Source organism: Aythya fuligula, chromosome 24 (genome assembly GCF_009819795.1).
Source record: "Aythya fuligula isolate bAytFul2 chromosome 24, bAytFul2.pri, whole genome shotgun sequence".
NCBI classification, from domain to species: Eukaryota; Metazoa; Chordata; class Aves; order Anseriformes; family Anatidae; genus Aythya; species Aythya fuligula.
The window spans coordinates 786,786-808,368 of record NC_045582.1 but is presented as its reverse complement, the minus strand read 5'-3'; the positions used below and the strand labels follow the sequence as shown (position 1 = coordinate 808,368).

Below are 21,583 nucleotides of genomic sequence, written 5' to 3'. Positions count from 1 at the left end.
GGGACGGACCTGGGGCAGCGCGGGCCAGGCTGGATGCTTGGCGCTGCCGGGAGGAGGCAGGCAGGGCTGCAGGCAGCTGCTGCTGTCCTCCTTTTGCTTGACTAAACCTCGCTGCCCGGACAGCTGCGGGCTGGTGCTGGTGGAAGGGCTCAGCACCATTGCCTCAGCCTGCTGAGGGGCAGCGGTGTGAGTTCGGAGAGGGCAGGGGCAGGGGAGGGATGGTACCCGCCTTGGGATGTGGGCACGAGCCACCCGTGGGTGCTCCCAGGGGGATGATGTGGTGGTCTTGTCCCACTGCCACCCACGGCAGGACGTGGTGGGGTGTACCGGGGGATGCGGTGACAGCTGGGGAGCCCTGTGGGGACCGGGCACCTCGGCTTCCTCCGGCAGCAGGACGTGGCCCAGACACATCCCTCTGGGGTCTGTGTGCCTGGGGTCTCTGTTCTGGCTGACAGCGAAGCCTGGGCAGAGCTTCCTCAGTTCTTCAAAGTGTGGGTGCGCTTTCCCGCATCTAAGAGGCTTTAGACATTGATTTATGCAATATTTTTCAGTATTTTTGACTTTTAACTAGCTGTGACTAAACAGGCTGGCAGAGCAGGCTGTGACCAAACACCTACGTGCTACCTGGGTGCTTATAAATAGGGTCTGTTCTCCCCTCCCGTCTGCAGCATCGCCGGGCTCCCGAGCCCCTCCATAACAGAAATAGCTTCCTCCAGCCTCTCCCCTCCCTCCACCAGCACTCAGCATCGCCCCAGCTCCTGGGGATGTGCAAAAAGGCAGGGGCCAAAGCCCCGAACGCCCTGTTCCTGCCTGCTGGCTGCAGCGGCAGGCGGCTGCTGGGAGCTGTGCTCAGCGCTCTGCACTTCCAGCACGTAGCGATCGCGGCAGGAGCCAAGTCCTCGAAGGAGCCGGGTGCCCCTGTGCCAGCGCAGCGCCGGCCAAGTGCTGCGTCAGGCTCCGCGTGGTGCCCCCCGAGCAGCCGCTGCCTCCGCGGCCCCGGCACGCAGAGCTCGGGAACCAGGGGGCTGCTTCTGGTGGAGCTGAGCGCTTGGTGCCGGCCCGAGGCTCTCCTCCCAGGCAGGGGCTGCAGCAGCTTTGGGTCTGACTTGGGTTTTTTACTGTTAGAGGCTTCATCGGGAGCCTGCTCCCAGCAGGGGTGCGGGAGGGGGCGGCTCTCCCCTCGTCCCTGCTGTGTTCTTCCAGATGAATTTGCTTTTGATGAGGTGTAGCATGTAGTCGAAGCTCCTGTCAGGCGGTTTCGGCCTCCCATCGGCGAGCGAGTGGTTAGCATGACTGCACTAATGGCAGGAGATTAGAGGAAGTGATTAGCTTGCTTGAAAAATTGCAGCAAGTGCATTCGGCACAAGCGCAGGGCTGGTGCAGTGCGTGGCTGCGCCTTGTGCATTGCCAGGTGAAGCTCACCCCTCGCAGGGGCTTTGTCTCGTTTTTATCCCTCCTCTACATCAGTGTGTTGCGTTTTTTTTCCACCTCTGATCGCAAGCTCTCCGAAATGAAGCCTGCCTGCATTTCCATGCCGGTGCGGCGATGCCTGCCCTGCTGCCTGCCCTCCCTCGCAGTCCGACCCCAGGACGAGGACACGGCCTCCAAAGAGGCTCCCGCTCTTGGCTGCAGCCCATCAATAACCCGTGGCTGTGGGCTGTGCGTGGGGGTCCCACGGCCCCCTCGCTGCATGGGGTGGGTGACAAAGCTGCATCCCTGCGGTGTCCCAGGGCCGCCACCTGGACGCTGCCAGCGGGGCGCAGGCAGAGCGCGCTCTCCGTCCTCGTTTCTCCTGTCACCGAAGCAACTGCGGTGGCCTTGCTCTGCTTGGTGACTTCACTCGGCGTCTCATTAGAGGAAGAAACGGTGCTGTCAGGAATTGATTTTTGATCTCGGCGTGAGTCCCCAGCCCTGTCTCCCCCTGCTTCCTGCTAACGTGGCTCTGCTGCTCCCGTCTCACCTTCCCTCCTGGCTGGCTCCGCACACGTCTGCGCTCCTGCTCTGCTGGCAGAGGTGCCAGGAAGGAGCCAACCCAAACCCCGACTGTGGGGCTCAGCTGAGGCCCTGCTCTTGCAGTGATTCCTTATGGGGAGCATCATTTCTCCATGGGTTTGGTCTCAGATGTTTGGGATTCCCCTGCCTTCCTTCCAAAGGCATTAAATTTTCCCTTTCTCGTGCACCTAAAAGCCAACAAACTTCTGGAAAAGCAGGATGCTGGAGAGGAGAGCAGAGGCTGGCAGCAGGCACTGGGACGTGTTGGTGCCAAGTGGGGCACGGGTGGTCAGTGGGATGGAACCGGGCACCCACCCCGGTGCTTTTCCTCCCGCACTGATGGAGAGTGAGCTGCCAGGGGTCCTACAAAAGAGCAGCAGCTCTGGGGTGCCCGGGCACCACGCTGGGAGCACCCCAACCCTGCCCTGCACCCCCAGCCTGGCAGTGCAACAGTGAAGGGTGAAGGCTGAGCCCCCCTGTCCCTCTCCACTGCACCAGCCCCAGAGATTTTGCTCTTCCCCACGCGCTGCAGCCCCGGGGGTGGGTTTGGGGCTGGCTCCTCGCAGCCAGGCCCCGGCTCTCACAGCAGGACCCTGACCCCCCTGCCTCCCCTGCGCACTGCTCCTGCCCCCCTGCCTCTGCTCTGGGCTAAGAGGAAGCATCGATTTGGTGTCTTGAGGGGCAGTTTATCGCTTTCCTGATGCCTGATAGATTGGAATTGATTTGCAGAGCAATTTGCCTGAGCAGCTCAGCTCGGAGCCGTGCTGCGCCCCGGCTCTGCAGCAGTGCGGCGGTGCCCCTGGGGCTGCTGCCCCGGCCCGCAGCGCTCGCAGCTCCGGAAAAACTCAGGGAGGGAGATGCGCAGGGCAGGCTGGCTGAAATAGCAGCTTAAATAAACCTGCCTGCAGGGAAAGGGTGATGACGAAGGCAGCTTTGCAGCAGTTTGGGGGCCCGGATCCTGCACTGCCTCGGGTTTGTCCGGGTGGCTTCTCCCCGAGGTGCGAGCGGGGCCCCGGCTTGGCGGGGAGCTCGGCTGCGCATCGCCGCACGACTGCGGTGAGTCACTGACCTGCACCCGCCCGCACGGAGGCAGCCGCCACGCTCGCCTGTCTCAGCATGGCAGTGGGAGTGAGCCCGAGCTGCCAAAATACTGGGAAGGCTCTGGGTCCTTTCTGGAGATGCTAAATCCGACCCCAGCGAGGGCACCCCACCCCGCGCGAAGGCGGCACGTGGCGCAGTCTGTGGGGTTTGAGCCCTTTGTGTCTCGGCTTTCCTACCTGCAGCTGGACCCATGCACTCTGCATTGATCTCCTTTGGGCAGACACTTCTCTCCCCCAGCTCCGTGCCTCAGTTTCCTCCTCGTGTCCAGGGCCAGGGGGTCCCCAGGCTGGACCTGGCTGGGGCCACGTGGGCTGATCCTGTCCCCACTTCACCGCCTTGAGCTGCTGCTGCCGCGTGGGTGGGAGAGGAGACCACGACGTGTCTTGTGTTTATGCTGGGAGGAGCCTGGCCCCTGCTCTCCTTTATTTTCACCCTGTGTCTCATGCCAGGGTGCGCAGGGCTCCTTGCTCAGCTGCTCCCCACTGGGGATGGCTCTGCCCTGCTCCGCACTGACCCCCTCATCCCGCAGGGCCGCGCTTGCTGCCTTTCCCTGGGCAGTTTCTGTCTCCATGTTAAAACTGGTGGCAGGGCAAAGATTTGCCCCGGCTCCCCTAGTTGTGACTCATCCTCTCTGCATCACCTCGACCTCCGTGAGCTCCCCCACTGCTTGTCTCATTTTCCCTCGCCCAAGCCAGGGCAGCTCCTTCGCGTGCCGACGGCACCGTGGTGCTGCACAGCCTGCAGGGAAGTGCTCGGATGGGTATAGGAACAGCTCCCTGCCAGGAGCATCAGGAGCTCCTGAGGAGATGCTGAGCTGATCAGACAGCACCAAGAAGAGGGACGGGGCTGGGGAGGACAGGGCCGCTTCGTGCTTTTTGGCTGCTGTGCCAGGACGTGGTGCTGTGAGTGCACAGGGCAAGCGCAAGGACAGGGCACCCTGCCTGCAAAAAGCACCCTGGTGGGAGCTGCGGGCTGCGTGGGCAGGGCTGGGGGCTTCTGGGGACCGTGTCCCCCTTCCTGCGTGTGGGAGGGGACAGGGGACAGCCAGGGTCACGTCCCCCTGGCAGCACAGAGGAGTGTGAGGAGGGAGCTCCAGCCAAGGGTGCTGGGGGAGCTCGGCTCCGTGTGCCCGCGTGGGTGCGATGACACCCGGCGAGGTGGGAAGTAGCTGCTGCTTTTTACAGGGCCGGCCAGATGGGATTTCTCCTTCAGCTCAGGTTTTGACAATGACGGGGGAATTCAGCTGATGGTTTCCCTGCTTCCAGAGCCAGGGCAGCGCTGCGCTGCGGTGCCAGCTGGGCTGCCCCGTGCTCCAAACGGGAGCGCACCCTGCTAGCCTGTGCCCAGCTGCCTGGGACGGATCCTGCTCTGCCTCGGGGCTCCTCAGGCAGCCTCTCAGCAGCCCCTGGGTGCCACCAGCTGTCACAGCCCCATGCCTGTGCCCAGGAGCCGCGCTGAGATGCACCAATGCATTGCACGGCCTCGGGTGGGCTCCTCCATCCCACGCAGCTGCAGTGGCCTTGGAGGCTGCAGGCACAGCCAGGGCACGTCGTGGCTGGGGACGGGCAGGGCCAGGTCTGCAGGGACGCATCCGGGCTGCTGCCACGCGGGCATCGTGTCCCTGCCAGCCTGCGGGTGTCCCGGGCATGGTGCCGGCACAGCGGGGCCCTGGCGGCTGCGCCAGCCTGGCTGGGTAGTTCCCGAGGAAGCAGCCAGCGGGTGGTGTTTTATCTTCCCTGGTTCCACTTGAATCGGGGAGTGAAAGGCATGGCAGGGAGCCCGCAGCGTGGGGCTGCGGGGAGAGACCCTCAGGGCTGTGAGCGGCTTTGCCCCCTGGGGACAGCCGGACCCTGGGCACGGCGAGGTTTGTGCTGGGACAGGCGCTAACGGTCCCATACGGGCAGCGGGGTGGCCGCCCTCCCCGCAGCAGCCTCAGCACCACCCGGCCTCTCCCAGGAGGTTCAGTGCCAGGTCTCCATCAGCCCAGGAGCGAGAGGATCGCGAGGAAGCTTTCAGCCCAGCCGTCCGTGAGCTTTCACTCCTCATATTGCTCTCTCCTCCGCACGAGGCTGCCGGGAGGCACGGGGAGGGCGTGCGAGCGCTCCTGCCTTGACGCTCACGTGCTGGGATGGCTCCACCGGGCCGTGGCACGTGGGTGCGTGGAAGCCCAGGTTTGTGCTTTAGCCAAGCTGCAGGGGCACCATGTGCTGAGCCCCCCGCCTGCAGCCCCCAAGCCAGGCAGAGATGCCCCCAGGACGCATGGCTTTGGGAAGAAAACACGAAGGCTGCCGGTGCCGAGGCACAGTGGGTGCACAGCGCACATCCCCGCACCGAACTGGGGCCAAGGGCTGCTGTGGGTGATGTCTCATCTGCCTGCTGTCCTAGCTGAAACGTCAGCAAAATGCCAGGCAGGGAACAGCTGGAGAGAAGCCGGAGAGCATCTGCAGTGCTCCTGACCAGAGCAGTGCCACCCAGCTTTGTCCCTCCGTGGGACAGCGGCACCCATGCAGCTCCTGGCTGCATTCACCAGGCTTGTTGGCCCTACAGGGCCTCGAGGCCACTTTACCACCATGGCCCCATCTCAAAAGAGGCACGAGTACAGCTTGGCTCAAGCACAGCAACCCCTCTGCTGGTCTCCTCACCCCGACGGGTCCCCACCTGGGCAGGGGCTCTGCTCCTGGGGTCCCCTCCGAGCTGCTCAGCACAAAACGAGCTGAGCCAGCCCCGTGAGCAACCGGGTGGGTCTCCTGCTGCCCTTTCCCCAGCCGTTGCTCCAGCCCCACGTGCTCCGTGGTGGCCCGGCAGCGTGGCAGGGAAGGGGTTAGCTCAGCGCGGGGCTCTCTGTGCGCGCCGTGCCGTGTCCCCGGGTGCCGTGCGCAGGCAGCGGGGTTGGAGCTCGGCGGCTGCGGCGTTCCGGGGAAGGCGAACGCGTTGTGCTCATCCCCCTGCCTTAATGGCCGGGCGCGGGGGAGCCACGTAGCTCCAAGGGCTTCTATTCTTTTGCCTCCCTTTCTCCCCAGATGTGATCGCTCCTTCCCCTCCCCACTCTCCCCCTTTTGTACAATTGCTTTCTTGGTCTATTTTTCATGCTCCGCTAACTGTCACGGCTTTCACGGCCCGCGTGAGCCTTGCTGCTTCATGAAGATTTATGAAACTGCAGTAATAAACTCTGTTTGAGAGATCCTCTTTATGATAAACCCCCGCCACGCTGCGGGCGGGGGGGATCGGCACAGACCACCCTGCCGGCCGCCCACCCCGGCGTGGCTCTGGCAGGGCAGCACCCGCGGCACAGGGCAGGATTTTGGGGACCTCTCCCACCCGTGTTGGCCAGGGAGGGAGCAGGGAGCTGTTGGAGAGTGGTGCTTGGGGAAGCATCATCGCCAGCACGGGTGGGCTCCGGTGCCCCCCCCCCCCCCCAAAATGGGGTGGAGGTGATGGCCGCATCCTGCTAGGAACCCAGGCTGCGCCCCGCTGCTGGCAGGTGAGGAAGATGGATGGATGAATCGTTGAGCACTGCGCTCCCTTAACCTCCCGCTGCCTGGACAGGGGCTTGCCAGGATTTTCCGTGGGATTTCAGCTCTTTTGAGAGCCAAGGAGCCACCTTCGGGCACTGGAGACCTGGGGGGTTCCCCCCCCTCCATCCCACCGAAGCCGTTTGCGGGCTGCTCAGAAGCTGTCCTGAGGGTAAGCATGGAGCAACCCGGGGCTGGGGACATGTCCCGCAGGGCTGCCTGCCTGGCCGGGCTGGGGCAGGGCTGCCCACGGCTCCCCCGGCCCAGTGACCCACTTGGAAGCAGCCCCAGGAGGTGGCCGCATGCCAGGGGCGCGGGGAGCTCCGTGGAGGATTTTATGGCCCCCTTCCGAGGGAGCTGCCGGTGGCTCCTCCTGTAGTAAATGATCCACGGACACCTCCGGGCTGGGAGCATTGGGACGAGGTGGGGACAGGCGTGTGCGTGGTCTGCGGGGGCTCCTCCTGGCCCCTCCATCCTGGGCTTTGTGATGCTGGGGCTGCCTCCCCCCGGCTGCTCCGGAGCCCGGTGAGGGGTGCGGAAGCGGATGCGGCACGGCCGGGGGTGGAAGAGCCCCCAGCAGCTTCCAGCTCTGCTCTGACCCCTGTGCGGATTGTGCAGGGCTTTTCAAATCATCCTTTTTAGCAGTCGGGGAGAGACAGCGAGCTGGCGCGTTCCACTCCCGGAGCGTGTAATTAGGGAGCAGGGAGCTGCATGCTGATGTGCCGCTCTGTGCCGAGAGGAGGAGGAGGGTGGGAAGGAGCCGGGAGCTCAGCCTCTCCCCAGGGCTGATAAACCCGGGGCTGGGGGAGGCACCACCCACCGCAGCACCCCAGGGTGCAAGGAAAACCCTCCCTCGCAGTGCCCTGAGCCCCCGTCCCTGCGCCTCCCTCCAGCTCGAGGCCTCGCTGCGATGCTGCCTCTCTCCCCGGCGAGGGTGAGGAGCTGCAGCTCCTTCCTCCCGGCTGCTGTGCCCGGGAGCTGTCAGGGTGCTCCTTCCCCCTCCTGCTGCAGCCTTCCCGGACCCGCTGTACCCACGGGGTGCTCTGAGCCTTCCCTGCAGGGGGACCTCGTCCCCGCGGTGCAGGTGCTGGGTGCGTGGTGCCCGGGGTGCTCGCAGCCCCCTGCACCGAGCCCAGCACCGTGCTGCCTTCATCTGTGCGAGCTTTAGGGTCGAGGTGGCCCCGTCTGACACCTCCCTGGTGGCATCGTCCCCGGAGGGCTCCGAGGGCGTTTTGCACGTGGCAGATGTGCCACGGTGACCTCCGTGCAGGGGCAATGAGGGGACCAGGCTGAGCTGGGGCTCAGGGGTTTCAGCTCCTGCTCCAGCCCTGCTGCTTCCAAAGGCTCCAGGCTTTTGGCTGGGGGCTGTGCTGGTGTCACCAGCTCGCAGCAAAACCCCTTGGATGACCTTGAGCAGACGAGTTATGTCGGTAGCACGCACTGGAGGCTTGTCCTACACTAATAACACGACGGCTTGTTATAAAGCTAATATGTTGGGTTAATAAATAATTGAGGGAAGAGGAAAAGCTCGCTATGATTTGCGTAACGGGAGCTTGGGAAGGAAGGGGGAAAAAGAAGGACAAGGAGGGAGATGAATAATGGATCAAGGTTAAATGGTGAGAGAAAACGAGCCTTAGTGTGGTGAGTTCCTGCAACACGAGTGCTGCAGGTTGCCAAAATAGTGGCAGAGTGCTCGTGGGTGGGGCACTGCTGTGGGCTGGCCCCGGGCTGTGTGCCGTGGGCTCAAACAGCACGAGATCTTTGGACTCCTAGGTGGCTTCTTGGGGTGGCACCGTGGGGCGCTCTGCAGTGGGCTGTGTGCCACGGGTGGCCTCGTCTCACAGCCCCCGGAGGAGGTGACAGGCGTTGGCAGCATGCGGGGACTTCCAGGCATTAATTACCACTTGCACCGTGCGTGCTGGGCGCAGCTTCCCTAGAAATTAGAATCACAAAGTGCCGCTGATGGCTGGCCCATCCACCAAGGGACGAGCCCTTCCTGCACCCTGCTGGCACCCCCTGCCCAGGACTTGGATCTGCGAGGGCTGCGGTGGGCAAGGGGGGGTTCTGGCGGCCTCCAGCAGCAGCACAGTGCAGGCACTGATGGGTGGCCACGAGTCCTCACCGCCCCGGCCCATTTTTCATTTTCTTTTGGTCTGTCTGTGTGTCTGTGTCCCTCCGTCTGTCTGTGCTCCGGGTGGTGCCCAGCTCGTGTGTCTTGTCCGTGCCGTGTTGGTGCCCCAGCTCTGTCTCATACATGTTTCAGCCCAGATGTCGTGGTCCTGGTAGCATCCCAGCCCCTCTGCCCCTTCTGCAGCCCCCAGCCCCATCAGACCCCAGCCACCATCACAAGGGGACAAACCCACCCCATGCCACCCACCCACCGGTTACATCCCTTTGGGGGACGACACAACTCCCAGCGGGGGCTCAACCACATCTCAAACCACCCCTGGCCCCTAGCTTACAACCCCCCCAGCCCCATCGTAGCACCCCAAACCCCCCCGGGCCCTGACCCTGCTCTGCTCTCCCCGCGCAGATCCCGACAGGACGAGCACCCACATGATCTCGGCGGACGATGCCGAGTACCCGCGGGAGTACCGCACCCTGGGCAACGGCACGCGGCGCTTCTCCAACGTAGGGCTGGTGCACACCTCGGAGCGCCGGCACACCGTCATCGCCGCCCAGAGCCTCGAGGCCCTCACCGGCCTCCAGAAGTCGGAGATGGAGCGCAAGAGGGACGCCTTCATGGACCACCTGAAGAACAAGTACCCGCAGCATGCGCTGGCGCTCCGCGGGCAGCAGGAGCGCATGCGGGACCAGGTAAGGGGGTGTCTGCTTGGGGAGGGGGGGGGGGGCACCTCACCTCGCCCCCTGGGGCTGTCCGGTGGGGCAGGGGCTCAGCAGGGGCCTGGCTGCAGCATGGAATGGGAGCTTCTCTGCCTAAGGAATGGGGTCCCGGGGCAGATTTCCCCTGCACTGGGTGGATTTGGTCCCGCTGGCTGTCGGTGGAGGCAGCGGGTGTTTGTGTGCGCAGGCAGAGGGATGGATGTGACGGCCACAAGGTGGCTTCACCCCGCCGAGGAGGGGGCACCCACACAGGTCTCTGCAGGTTTCAGCTGCAGCTGAGGGTGTAGGTGCAGAACCACAGCCAGCCCTGGTTGGAGCAGCACAGGGACAGGGACAGGGACAGGATGGGATGGGGATGGGGATGGGGATGGGGATGCGCTCTGAGCTGGGGTGGTTCTGTGCAGGGATCTCCCTGCTGCTGTATGGGCAGGGCTCCAGGGATGTGGTGTGAGTGTGGGGGCTGTGGGGAAGGGCGAGCAGGGACAGTGAGGGACCACGGCTCTGCTCTGAGCTGCGCGGGGCAGGTGCTGTGAGTGGCGAGGTGCTCCTGGGGTTTGGTGCCACACGGGGATGCCCCTTGGCCGCCTGATCCTGGGGGCTCGATTCTCGCTCAGGAACCTCAGAGTGGGCCAGGGCCAGCGGGTGACACAAGCAGGCAGCCTTGCTGAAAGCAGCACAGCCCGAGGGCCCCAGAGGTGACACCCACCCTCGTGCCTGGGGGTGTCCCCAGGGTGCTGCAGGGGGGCGCCCGGGCTGCTCCTGCAGGTAGAAGCGAGCCCCAGCCCCGGGGCCCGCCGGGGCAGCAATAAATCCCCACCTAAACTGTCGCTTTTATAAAAAGGCACAGGGGAGGGCGAGCGCGAAGCAGCTGGAGGAAGTGGCTGGAAAGAAATCTTATATCATCTCCAACTAGACGCCTCCCCGAGGGATGGAGGCGACGGCTCCCAGACTATCGCGGCGGGAAGAAATTGAGCTTTGTAAGGGAAAGTGGCAGCTCCACACCGCATCCTGCCAGCCCCCGCCTGGCCCCCTGCAGCACCGGGGGTCCCGCTCTGCAGCCCCTCTCCGGCGCTCCCTGCCTCGGGGAGGTATTTGCAGCAGGGTGAGGGCGAGGATCCTGCTCCTGCCGCCCTCCAGCAGGAGCTGTGCTGGCTGCTGGCAGTGGCTTTGCTGTCCCCGAGCAGGGTGCTGCCCACGGGATGCTTCCAGAGCCACCCCGGGGCCTCCAGGGGGGCGTGAGCCGTACCCAGGCCTTCTGCTCACAGGCGAGGTGACATTTCTAGCCGCTGAGTGATATTACTTAGCAAATAACTAGGAGTCTTTCCCTTATTATTACAGAGATTTAAGGACTTTTTTCTTTAGGCAGCAGCTGTAAAAGAAAAATCCAGCTAGTGTTGACTCGGGGGCTGCTGAGCTTTGGAGGATTTTAGGAGGCGAACAAAAAGACCTTCTGCATTCTGGAAGCATCTTCTGCATTTCCAGCAGCAGGCTCCAGCCTGGGGCTTGGGGCCGTGGAGCTCCTGCGGGACACCCCTGGGATGGGGGTGGAGGGTGGGGGGCAGGGGGCTCCCCGTGCCCCTTGGGCATGGGCACGGTGCCCACCCCAGCCCCAGCTGAGAGTCGCCTTCTTGCAGCTGGTGGGGAAGGGGAGGAAAGAAGCCGTGGGTGTGTGTTGTCATTTTCCCTACAGGCGGTAAATAATAATGGGGAGAAAATGAAAATAGAAACAATGGAAACCTGGGGGCAACCTTAAAATGACATTGGGACGCAGCGCTCCGGGCCTGCCTGCAACGGGCAGAACTTGCTCGGGTGTTTTTGAGGGAGCCTGGCGGGTATTTCAGATCGCAGGCTTGGCTGTTTTGTGGGTTTTGTTTTTAAAAAATTACATATGAGAGGGTCTACACAATCAAAGGTGAATGGAAATATTTCATAAATGTCAACATCCCTTTCGGCATGGCAAAGCCCGCAGCAAATTGCAGTTGTACTCCTGCATAGGAGCTGGAAAGCAAGCGCAGTATTAATTTTAATCATATGTATGTATAACAGAGCAGGGGGAAAAAAAAAAAGGCAAATAATTGTACCAACACCCAACAGACTGCTAGCAAATCTGCAGAGAAGTCTGAGGCAGCAGCTAGCTAATTTAAAACCCAGATGGGAGAACGCGTTAAATGGGCACGTTAACAATAAAGGGAGGAATGGGACTGAGAGCCTGGCGGACCGAGCACAGCGGCCACGGGGCTTCGGGGCTGTGCCTGGGCTGAATCCTGCCCCTGTGGGGGAGATGCAATGGGAGATGGGGCAGGACGGGGATGGCACAGCCGGGTTTCTCAGCTCCACCTGCAATGATGCTCGGGGACACGGGACGTGGGTAGGGCTGCCCTGGGGGCTGTGGGGCTGCCTGCAGTGACCTCCACCAGGACGTTAGGAGTGCTTGGGACAGTAATAACATGAAGGTTTTAATGGGGTGATCCTTCCCCGTGTCCCTCCTTGTGTCTCACGAACACCCAGACTGCTTTTGGATGTGCTTTTCTGCCCCGTGACTGGGGTTACCGACCTGAAACCAGTGTTGATACGCAGAGAAATGGTTAACCCCAGAAAAAAGGGGATTACAAACACCCCTTTGACCAGTTCAGCCTGTGCACGCCAGCTGAAGCCCCGTCTGTTCGGGCGCCTTGCAGCTCACGAGCTGCAGCACGGGGTTAAATACCGCAGCAGAGCTGAGCAGGAACCTCGCTCAGGTCCAAATAAAAGTACATAAAAGCCTGGATTTAAGCTTGTCCAGTTCTGCTGCAGAGAAAAAAAATAAATAAAAGGCTCAAGCTAAGTGTTAATGTGTCCGTGGTGCCTGACAGCAGCAGATTTGCAGCTGCCCAGAATAAATCCGACTTTGGGATAAATAAATAACAGCTAGCGCAGAGCGTACCCACAAATCCGGGCCCGTGGCCTTCTCCTGCCTCACCAAAGGGCCCCGGTGGTGCTGCTGTGGGGGCAGGATCAGTCCCACAGCAGGGTGCAGCAGGCTGGGGGTGCTGGTTTGCTGCAGATCACTTTGTGTCCCCGTTCCTGGGCTGTGGCTGTGAGCAGGGAAGGGAGAGCTGCTCTTCTCTCCTACCTGCACACAACTTTTTGCATGTAATTGTGCCAGTTCTTTCCTGCTAGGGCCTGGTAGGTGTCCCCAGGGCTTATGAGTGCTGTGTGCCGTGGTTTGGGTCAGCAGGACACCCAGGTCCAGCACCACGCAGCCGCTGCAGCCACCAGCTCCTGCCCGTGCCCCTGCTCCTGCACGCTGATGCTCGAACCCCGCTCCCCTCCAGCAGCTCCCACTGATTGCAGAGGTCCGTAGGCAGATCCCGGTGGTTGCATTGCACGCAGGTTGTTCAGAAAATGCTGCTGATTTCGTTGCCGTTGTGGCCGTCAGGCCTTTTGGGGGGGCACTTTGGGTGATGGTGTCAGAGGGAAAACCCCTTGGGGCTGCAGGAACCGGGGGCTGTGCCGGTGCGTGTGTGCACGGGTATATGTGCATGCTTGGCTGTGTGCATGCATGTGCACAGGTGCACGTGTGTGTAGGTGTGTGCACATGCACATGCACAGCTGTGCATACATGGGTGTGCATTGCACAGCTGTGCACACGTGTGTTCATGCATGTGTGTGCATGCACACGCACAGGTGTGCACGTGTGTGTGAGTGTGCATGCATGCACAGCGCTGCACACGTGTGTTCACGCATGTGCGCGCATGCACGCGCACAGGTGCACGCGCGTGCACGCGCCTGCCCGCCTGCACTTGCGCGCGGGTGCATGCGCACAGGTGCGTGCGCGTGCATCAGCGTGCATGCACCCGCGTGCGCGCGCACCGTGCCCGCAGCCCCCCCCCCCCCCCCCCCACTCCCGCTCCGCCTCCTCCTCCTCCTCCCGGGGGGGGGGGGGGTGGTGGTGGAAGGGGGGGTCGCGGGCACGCGCGGCGCGGCGCCAGGTGGAGTCGCGGTTGCCATGGAGACCGCGCCCCGAGATAAGGGCGGGCGGCGCGGGGCCGGCGGCGGCGGCGGAGCGGGGACGGGAGGGAGGGGGGGGGACCGGAGAAGAAGGAGGAGGGGGGGGGCGCGGCAGCAGCAGCAGCGCCACCGCCACCGCCACCACCGGGCCCCGCCCGCCCCCGGGGCCGCGCTGCAGCCGCCGTAGAGCGGGGAGCGGCGGGGCTGAGCCGCGCTGCGGGGCCACCTGCCGCAGGTACCGGGGGGGGGGGGGGTGTCTGTCCGTCTGTCTGTCCGTCCGTCCGTCCGTCCGTCCGTCCGTCCCTGGTATCTTCATCTCTCCCCCCTCCCCGGTCCATCCGAGCATCCCCGTTCCCCGCATATCCTGATCTCCCCCCACCCCTCGTCCAGCCTCATATCTCGCCCCCCCCCCCCCCCCACCATCCCTGCCCTTCCCCTGGGGCATCCCCCCCCTCAGGACCCCTGCATCGCCCCCTGGGGTTGTGTGGGGGGGGGCTGGGGGCAGCCCCGCACTGTCCCCGTGTCCCCCCCCCCCAACTGGTGGGAGCCGATCGCTTCCCACGGGCAGCTCCGGGTCCCCCCCCCCGGTTCGCGGAAGCCTCTCGGGGGGTGGGAGCAGGGGGAGGGGGGCGCCGAGACCGCTGGGGGGGTCCCGGGGGGCTGCCGTGATGGGGGGGGAGCGGCGCGGTCCTGCGGCTCTGCCCCGTTCCCCCCCCGGGAACGGCTCCCGGGGGCGTGCAGGGGTCTGGGGGCCGCCCCCTCCCGTGGGGTTCCCGCAGGGGGGGAGCGATCCCGGGGGTGCCGATGGGGGTCACTGATGGGGGTCGGTGACAGTGACCGCAGCGGGCGGGGGGGGCATTAAGGAGCGTGCGGCCCCGGCTCGGGGTTGGGGGGGGCACCAAGCGAGGTCCCGGCGGCGGGGGGGGTCCCGCTGCTCCCCCCCTTGTCCCCTGGAGCCGGTGCTGGGGGGTCCACAGCATGCCCCCCCCCCCGATTCTGCCGGTGCCGGGGTGTCCCCGAGGTGTCCCCACGGTCCCCAGCCGGGTGCCAGCCCCGCTCACCTTGTATGTCCCCCCCCGGTGCTCGCCCACCCCCGCGTGCCGTTTCCATAGCTACTCCGCTATGAGAGCAACTTCCCCCCGGTTTTCCTGCCCCCCCCCATATCGTGTGACCCCCCCCCACCCCCTCCAGTCCCCGCTTCTTGTCCCCGCTGCCCGCAGCAGGCAGAGGAGGGGGTGCACGGTGCACGGCCCCTGCTGGTCCCTACCCCTATGGGGTGAGCAGCCCCCACTGCAGCCCCCCCCAGCCCAGCACCCCGGCTGTCCGGAGCTCTGGAGCTACTGGGAGGCCGTACTGGGAGGCTGTGGCCACCACTCCGAGTTGTACCCGAGCAGGAGGGGGGTTTCTAATGCCCTTGTGCAGCCCCGCGTGTGCCGGGGGGGGGGTCACAGCGGGCTGGGGGTGTGCTGAGCACCAGCACCAGGCCCTGGGGAGCTGCAGCACAAAGGGGGTGCCAGAACCTGACCGGGGGGGCCACGGCAGGGAGATTTCAAGGCCAAGCAGGGTGGCTGCGTGGCTCGTCCTCAGCAGTGCTCGGGTCCTGCTGCATCCGTCGCTGCCGGGGGCTGCGTTTTGCCTACGGGTGTTGCTGCTTCGTGGTGGTATCGTTGAATCGGGGTGCTTGAGGAAGGGTCAGGAGCACGAATCCACTGATGGCCGAGGGTGTTTGTGCGCTAACATCACCCGAGCTCTTTCAGAGGTTGCCTTGTAGGTCTGGGCTGTAATTACTGTCGGGGAGCTGACGAGCCTTCAGCAGGAGCTCTTGGAGAGGCCGGTGCATGGGTGGGTGAGGGATGGGGCGTCCCTGCGGGCTTTGAGCTGCACGTCCTGCATGGGCTGGGGGGTTGGTGCCCTCAGCAGCCCTCAGAGCCTCCTTGGGCTGGGGACTGGAGCAGGATGCAGTAAAACCCAGCTCCCTGCCCAAAGATGCTTGTGCCTAAAACAGGAGATGCAAAACAAGCATCTCCGTGCCCTTCTTGTGGTGGGGTTTGGGCTTTGGAGAGTTGAAGTGGCTCCCGGAGCCCCGTGGGAGCCCAGGCGTGACGGGGACTGGATCCAGCGCTCCCGGATCCCAGCCTTGGCTCACGCCGGCCTTTCTCCCACGTGCTGCGATGCTCAGGTTGGAGAGGTCCTTCTGCAAAAATTACAAGACCTCGGCTGACAGTATCTGCAATGCACAGCGCCGGTGTCTCTTCGCTGTATCTGGTTACTGTTTGCATTCGGCTCTATCTTGTCATTTTGCTAATTCAGCTTCTCCAGTGCTGAAAAGCATTAAAAACTTTAATAAGGAGAAGCAGATTAACTCCACTTTGCTGTTATTTTTCAAGGAGATTTTTGTTTGTCAAGACATTGCGCCTGAGGGGGACTCGATCAGAAATTGGAACTCCTGAAAATGAGTTAATTAAAAAGCCAATGAAACTGCCGCTGTCCCTCCCCTCGGTGGAGTGTGCCGGGGCTGCTGCTGCTGCCCATTTTAGAGGGACGCAGTCGGTGCTGCCTTGTTAATCACTAACAGATTCGTGTTATAATTGTTAACCGGAGGAAGCCTGCCTTGGTCAAGGCGGTGACTCACCGGGATTTCATTTACCTACTGCTCTTCTCCTGGGACTGTCACAAAGACTGAATTTTTAAAAATTTAGTTAACTACATAATGTTCTTAGCTGCGTTCCCCCAGCTCTGGTTCTCCTCGGGTCTGCAGCGTGCATGTGTGTGTGTGCTGGTGCAGCTCCCAGCGTTGCTGTGTGCACGGGTTCCCTTACATGTGTGCTGAGCAGACTTGGTGCTTGCATGATGCTGGCTCCGATGTGCATGCCTGTGCACATGTGTGCACATCTGTGTTTCGGGAGGGCCCCGAGCCCTCGTTAGTCGCTCATTTTGCAGCATCACGGACATGACTTTCATTGTAATTATAATCTCAGCCTTTGTAATTCCTCATACCTTCTGCACAGCTCTGCTGCAAGCGAGCTGCCTGTTTTTATCGGTTGTAACAGGGCTGTCGTTTCAAATCCTCTCTCAGACCATTATCTCCCTTTGATGCTTTTGAAGAGCCAGCGATATGTTAATTCTACCTTGGCCCTCTCCTCTTCCCTTCTCTTTGTGCCAACCCGCGCCCTGCCAGATGTGGGGCCGCTGGGGGGCTGCTGGGGCTGCCCCTGGTCCCACAGCAGCGTTGGTGGAGCCGCTGGTGGGAGGCACCACGGGAACAGGGGGGCTCTGGGGGAAATGGGCTGGTAGAAAATGAGCTAAACCGGGCAAAGAGCCGGCTCTGAAACCTGCTCCGCGCCCCGCAGAGCTCGGTGCCGTGGCAGTGCCGGCAAGGACAGATGGAGCCCTGCGATGCCCGCGGGGGAGATTCTGCCCTCGCCGCACGGCACCAGTTTGGCAGCCCCGGCCCTGGAGCAGCGCAAGGAGATGGGGCTGAGCCCTGCAGCCACCGCCAAACCAAGCGCCCCGCTGGGCACCTTCCCAATTCGGGGGGCTCCGTCTGCGCCATGCGGAGGCGAACTGACCCTAGACTGATGCTCTGCTTGGGGAGCTGGGAGGGGGCTCAAAGCCACGGGTGTCGGTGGGCTTTGGGTGAGGGGGTGCCGTGCTGTGCCATCCTGGCACCCGCTCACCCTGACCACACCGCATCGCTTCCAGAATGTTCCCCATCCCCTGCCTGGGCACTCCGGGGTTCAGGCGAGCTCATCACTGGTTTGATGTGGAGTGGCTGTGTGTGGTGGGGGTGTAATTTATGGACTTTGCGATAAGCCTGTCCAGTCATCCTAAAATAATAAATAAAATACATACCAAGGGCTGGTGAGAGATAGGATCAGCAATATCAGGGCCTGAGGAAAATTACTGCAACTCTCCAACAGCAAAATAAGGAGCTTGGAGGAAAACAAGCCAGAGAGGGAGCAAGTTGGGAGCATCACCTCGGGGCTGGGTCCTGGCCCTTCGGGCTGGGGGGCTTGGCCCTGTCCCACTGCTCTGCCCCTCCTGGCTCCTGTGCTTGGAGCCCGAGCGTGACCTTGGTCCTGCGTGGGGCTGGGAGAGCCCGTGGTGAGTCTGGCAAGGAGGAGGGTGAAGGATTCACTCCTGTTTTCTTTGAAATTGGCTTTGGTTTATGTGGGATCCCCTGGGCACCCCAGCAGGGCTGTGGGGTCCCAGGCAGAAGCCCCATTACAAAGTGGATCCGTCTGCTGTGGCACTGGAGATGTTCCCAAACCCAGGAGCAGCACATCAAGCCCTCCAGCGGTCCTGCTCACCCCCAGGAGACGCAGAGATGGGTTCGTCAGGAACCCGCTGCTGGGCTCCGTCCCGTGCCCAGGCTGCAGCTCCGGGAGCTGGCCCCATTGCTGGATGCCCTGGGTGGCTTTGTCCAGTACTAAAACGTGTTCCGAGGCAGTTTCTTCCTCTCCAGCTCCCGGTGTTTTGGAATAGCATTACGTGCCCAGGATAGGCTTGGATCCTGCTGGTTGTTGTCTCGTGGTGCTTGGTAATCAGGGCTCTGGGCTTCTATTCCTGGTTGTGCCTCTGAGTCACGGTGTGCCCTTGGAAAAGACCTTTGTGCCTTGAGGCTTGGCCGCATGAGCAAACTGCGTTTGTTTGACTTGAATCACTTCGAAAACAGCTTTAGTCGGTTCGATGCAGAACTTGTGGTGGGTCTGCTCATGTCTTAGGGAATAGTAATGGAAATGCACCTGTGTCGATCAGAATAAGGGAGTTCGGAGGCTGCAGATCCGTCTAACAAGGGACCTTACAAGAGGGTTTGTGTTGATGTAGGGTTGACCTCCAGTTACCTTGTCAGGAAGGGTGGATACCCCGGTAGTGAACTGTCAGAGACCTTGGATCAATAATTCTCCAAATTCTACCCAAGCTCTGCCTCTGTGCTCCCCGAGCACTGCTCCAGGAGGTGCCTCGGCAGCCACCAGGGCACTGCAGGGGCTGGGGACTGGGGTCTTGGTGCAGGAGCTTGCTCTGTATTAAACCAGTAATAAGGAAAGCATCCTCTACCCAGCGCGCTAGGTTTGCAGCCATGGTGATTGTGGTGAAGGAGATACCGTGAAGAGCGGGGAGATTGGTGGCTTTGACGGGGGAGGCAAAGAGAAGCCAAGAACTTTGATCCCCATAAAAGACAGTTGGGACAGAAGCTGCTCTGCAGGTGTCTCTCCCACCCCCACCCATAATTTGCATGCTTCAGTGATATCAAAGTGCGTTCCCTTCCCAGCCGGGTGGCTCACACTTGTTGTCACCCAGCCAGGTGGGTCACACGTGTGGTCACCCGATCCAGCGCGCTGCTTGCTCCGGCACAGCCCCGCGCTGCAGCTGGCGAGGGCTGGCGTCACCACGGTGCTGTGGGACCGGCCCCGGCGTGGTGCTGCCGGGGTGCTCGCGGTGCTGCTGTGTGCAGAGCGTGTCCCACCCTGCAGCACTGTTACTGCCCCAAATCAGTGCAGTGAGGAGCGCGCGTTCCTTGCTGGCCGTGCTCTCCCTGCGTGGTCCTCGGAGGGTCTTGTGCCCCTCTGGGGAAGCAGTTTGGGTCTCAAACGCACCCACTGCCCTTCAGGGGTGTCGCAGCCACAGCTCTGGGCATCCTCGGGAGTTTCGGTTCCCTCTCTCCGCTGGTTGTCAGCGGGTGGCTTGGGAGGAGGAAGCTCCCGAGCTCTCCAGCTTGCTGGGCCGCGGCTGCTGCCAGCGCCTGTCACTCGCTGTAGCACATCGGTTTGACACCGGTGGAAACGCCGCGAAGAAGCACCAGAGGGAGGTGGCAGGGGCAGAGCGGGGGGATTGGAAGAGCCCTTTAAAACTGAACATTGTTCTGGCTTCCAGTACCGACTCCCAGGGCAGCAGCCTGACCAGCACGTGCCAAGGCAGCGCGCTCCAGAAGCGATCCTGGGCTGCCGTCCCGCTCTCCGCTTCCTTCTGCTTCACTTAGTTTGCACCCCCGTCTGCGCTCAGTGCCCCTCTCCGGCCCTTCCTGCCTGCTTGCATGATCCCACTTCCCTTTCAGCAGCCCTTAGCAGCATGAAGCGTAGGCAACCCATCGGGAGGGGATTTTAAGCAGAAACGAGAGCAGGTTTAATGTTGCAGTTTAAAGTCAACAATTCTCAAAAGGAAAACAAAAGTCAAAGCAGAATCTTAATGGTATTTTTTTTTTGTTTTCTTTTGTTTTGTTGTTTTATTTTTTGTTAGCAACCCAACTACTGGAGCTTTAAGGTCAGTATTTCTGATTTTTCATGCTTCTGTTTGAAATGCATGCACTTTTCCACCCTTGCCTCATCTCTGTGTCTACGCGGGGGGGTGGGAGCTTGGGGTTTTGCTCAGGATTCCCGTGCCAAAACAGTTTGTCCTCGGCTTGGCGGTAGCTTAAGCTCATGAGAAGGGCTTTATGCTTTTGGGATGAGTTGTGCAGAAGCAAAGTTGTTACCTGAAAGGGAGGAATCTGTGTCCTGCCCTCACCTAGGCCACTAAAACCCCACAGGCGAATCCTGCTGCTCTTGAGTCATCTCACTGCAGCAGGGACAAGGAGTCTAATTTACTTAACTGTGGGAAAAGAACAAAAAAAGCCCACTCCAGATGGGCTCAGGACCCACCTGTGAAGCTCAATGAGGAGAGGAACGTGTCTCCGAGCTGCCGTGGGGGTGCAGGGCAGGCAGGGAGCTGCTCCACACACCCGTGTGTGATCTGGTCCCGCTGGATGCTGCGTGCGGGAGGAACGCCGGTGCGCTCGGCGGTGTCCTGGCTCGGGGTGCAGTGGGGGACTTGTGAGTGCCTGGCGGTGCCAGCCCACACCTCACAGGCAGTGGGGTGATGGGGAGGGAGGAGGATCCCTACACAAACTGCCAGGCCCCAGAGAGTGGCTTTTGCATGGTGTGTTGAAGGACACGCAGAGCACACTGATGGCTTCGAGCCCCGCGGAGAGGGTCGGGTGCTGCCTGCAGGAGGGGAAGGGGCAGCAACGGGGGGGTGCCAAGGGGCTGGGGTGCTGCTGCCTCTGTCCCCCTGTCTGCCTGCATCCTCCTCCCTGTCACCTGGCGCTGGGGACCAGCCCGTCAGCAGGCTGCGGATGGCAGAGCAGAGGGCTTCTTGCTGGTACCCGCTGCCTTGTGCCAGAGCCATCGCGCCCGGCGCTGCCTCTCCCCGGCAGCACAAAGGAGACCCCGGCGGGAGCCTGTCCTGCCCGGCGCTGCCTGCCAGCACCTTGCAGACAGGCACCGTATTGTCTGCAGGGGGAAGTACGCATGTCCCTGCCTCCCTCCTCCTCGCCGGGGGATGCGGTGGCAACACTTCAAGGCCAGGCGTGTTGCTGGGTGACCTTGGCATGTTGTCCCTGGTGGGGCTGCTCTTCCTGTGGAAAAAACAGGCACTTGCCTCGGCTGGCAGCTCAGAGCTGAGTAGTCATAAAATGCATAATATGTGCACTTGTTCTGAGTGTTCATTCCTGGAGTACTTGCGCTGTAAAATGCGTGCAAGCAGCAGCTCCATGAATATCCAGCTGTCTGAGTCCTCCCTGGCTGGTTTTAACCACATGCTCTCTGTGACATTTCCGGGGACTGGAGGGAAGGCACAAAAGCCTTGATTTTATTTCCTTTTTTTCTTCTTCTTCATTTTTTGTAAGAATTGGAACGGGGATGAGCTCCAGGCACCCCAGGGGTGTCAGTGGCTGGGTGCTGGCAGGCACGCAGGGTGATGTCCTAGAGCTGTGTGCTTTTTCACTTTGCATGCGAGTGTCCCCGGGCTCTATCTGCTCTGCAAATGCACCAGGAGTTAAATCTCCCCCGGGGACCCCAGCTGCCTGACCCCACTACCAAGTGGGGCATGAGCCCAAGGCAGCTGGGGATTGCTTGGCAGGGGCAAGCCGTGCACGAGGCTGATGCCGGCAGGCAGGTGCTGGGGGCTTCCTCGAGGCCACCTGCATCCCGGGGGGCTCGTGGCTGCAGGCCCCCCCTCGGGCAGAGAGCTGCGGGGATGGAGGGGATGGGCTGTGGGGAGGGGCAGTGCCAAATGCCCAGGGACCCGGTGCGCAGATTTGGGGCTCTCCAGTCATGGGCTTTGCAGGAGGATTCCTGGGGGGATTGGGGGGGTGGTATTGCTGTTTG

At 62.2% G+C, this 21,583-nt stretch overlaps 1 protein-coding gene across 3 annotated transcripts in view; it reads left to right on the top strand.

Moving 5' to 3' along the window:
- The window catches only part of SRCIN1 (SRC kinase signaling inhibitor 1), a 63,486-nt gene that overhangs the window by 17,630 nt on the left and 24,273 nt on the right, over positions 1-21,583 (top strand). For all 3 annotated transcript variants that reach the window (XM_032202887.1, XM_032202885.1, XM_032202886.1), the window contains exons 2-3: positions 9,139-9,422; positions 19,677-19,700. In XM_032202887.1, the coding sequence (XP_032058778.1) occupies positions 9,162-9,422; positions 19,677-19,700 (285 nt within the window). In that variant the 5' untranslated portion in view covers positions 9,139-9,161. The remainder of the gene's footprint in view (positions 1-9,138; positions 9,423-19,676; positions 19,701-21,583) is intronic.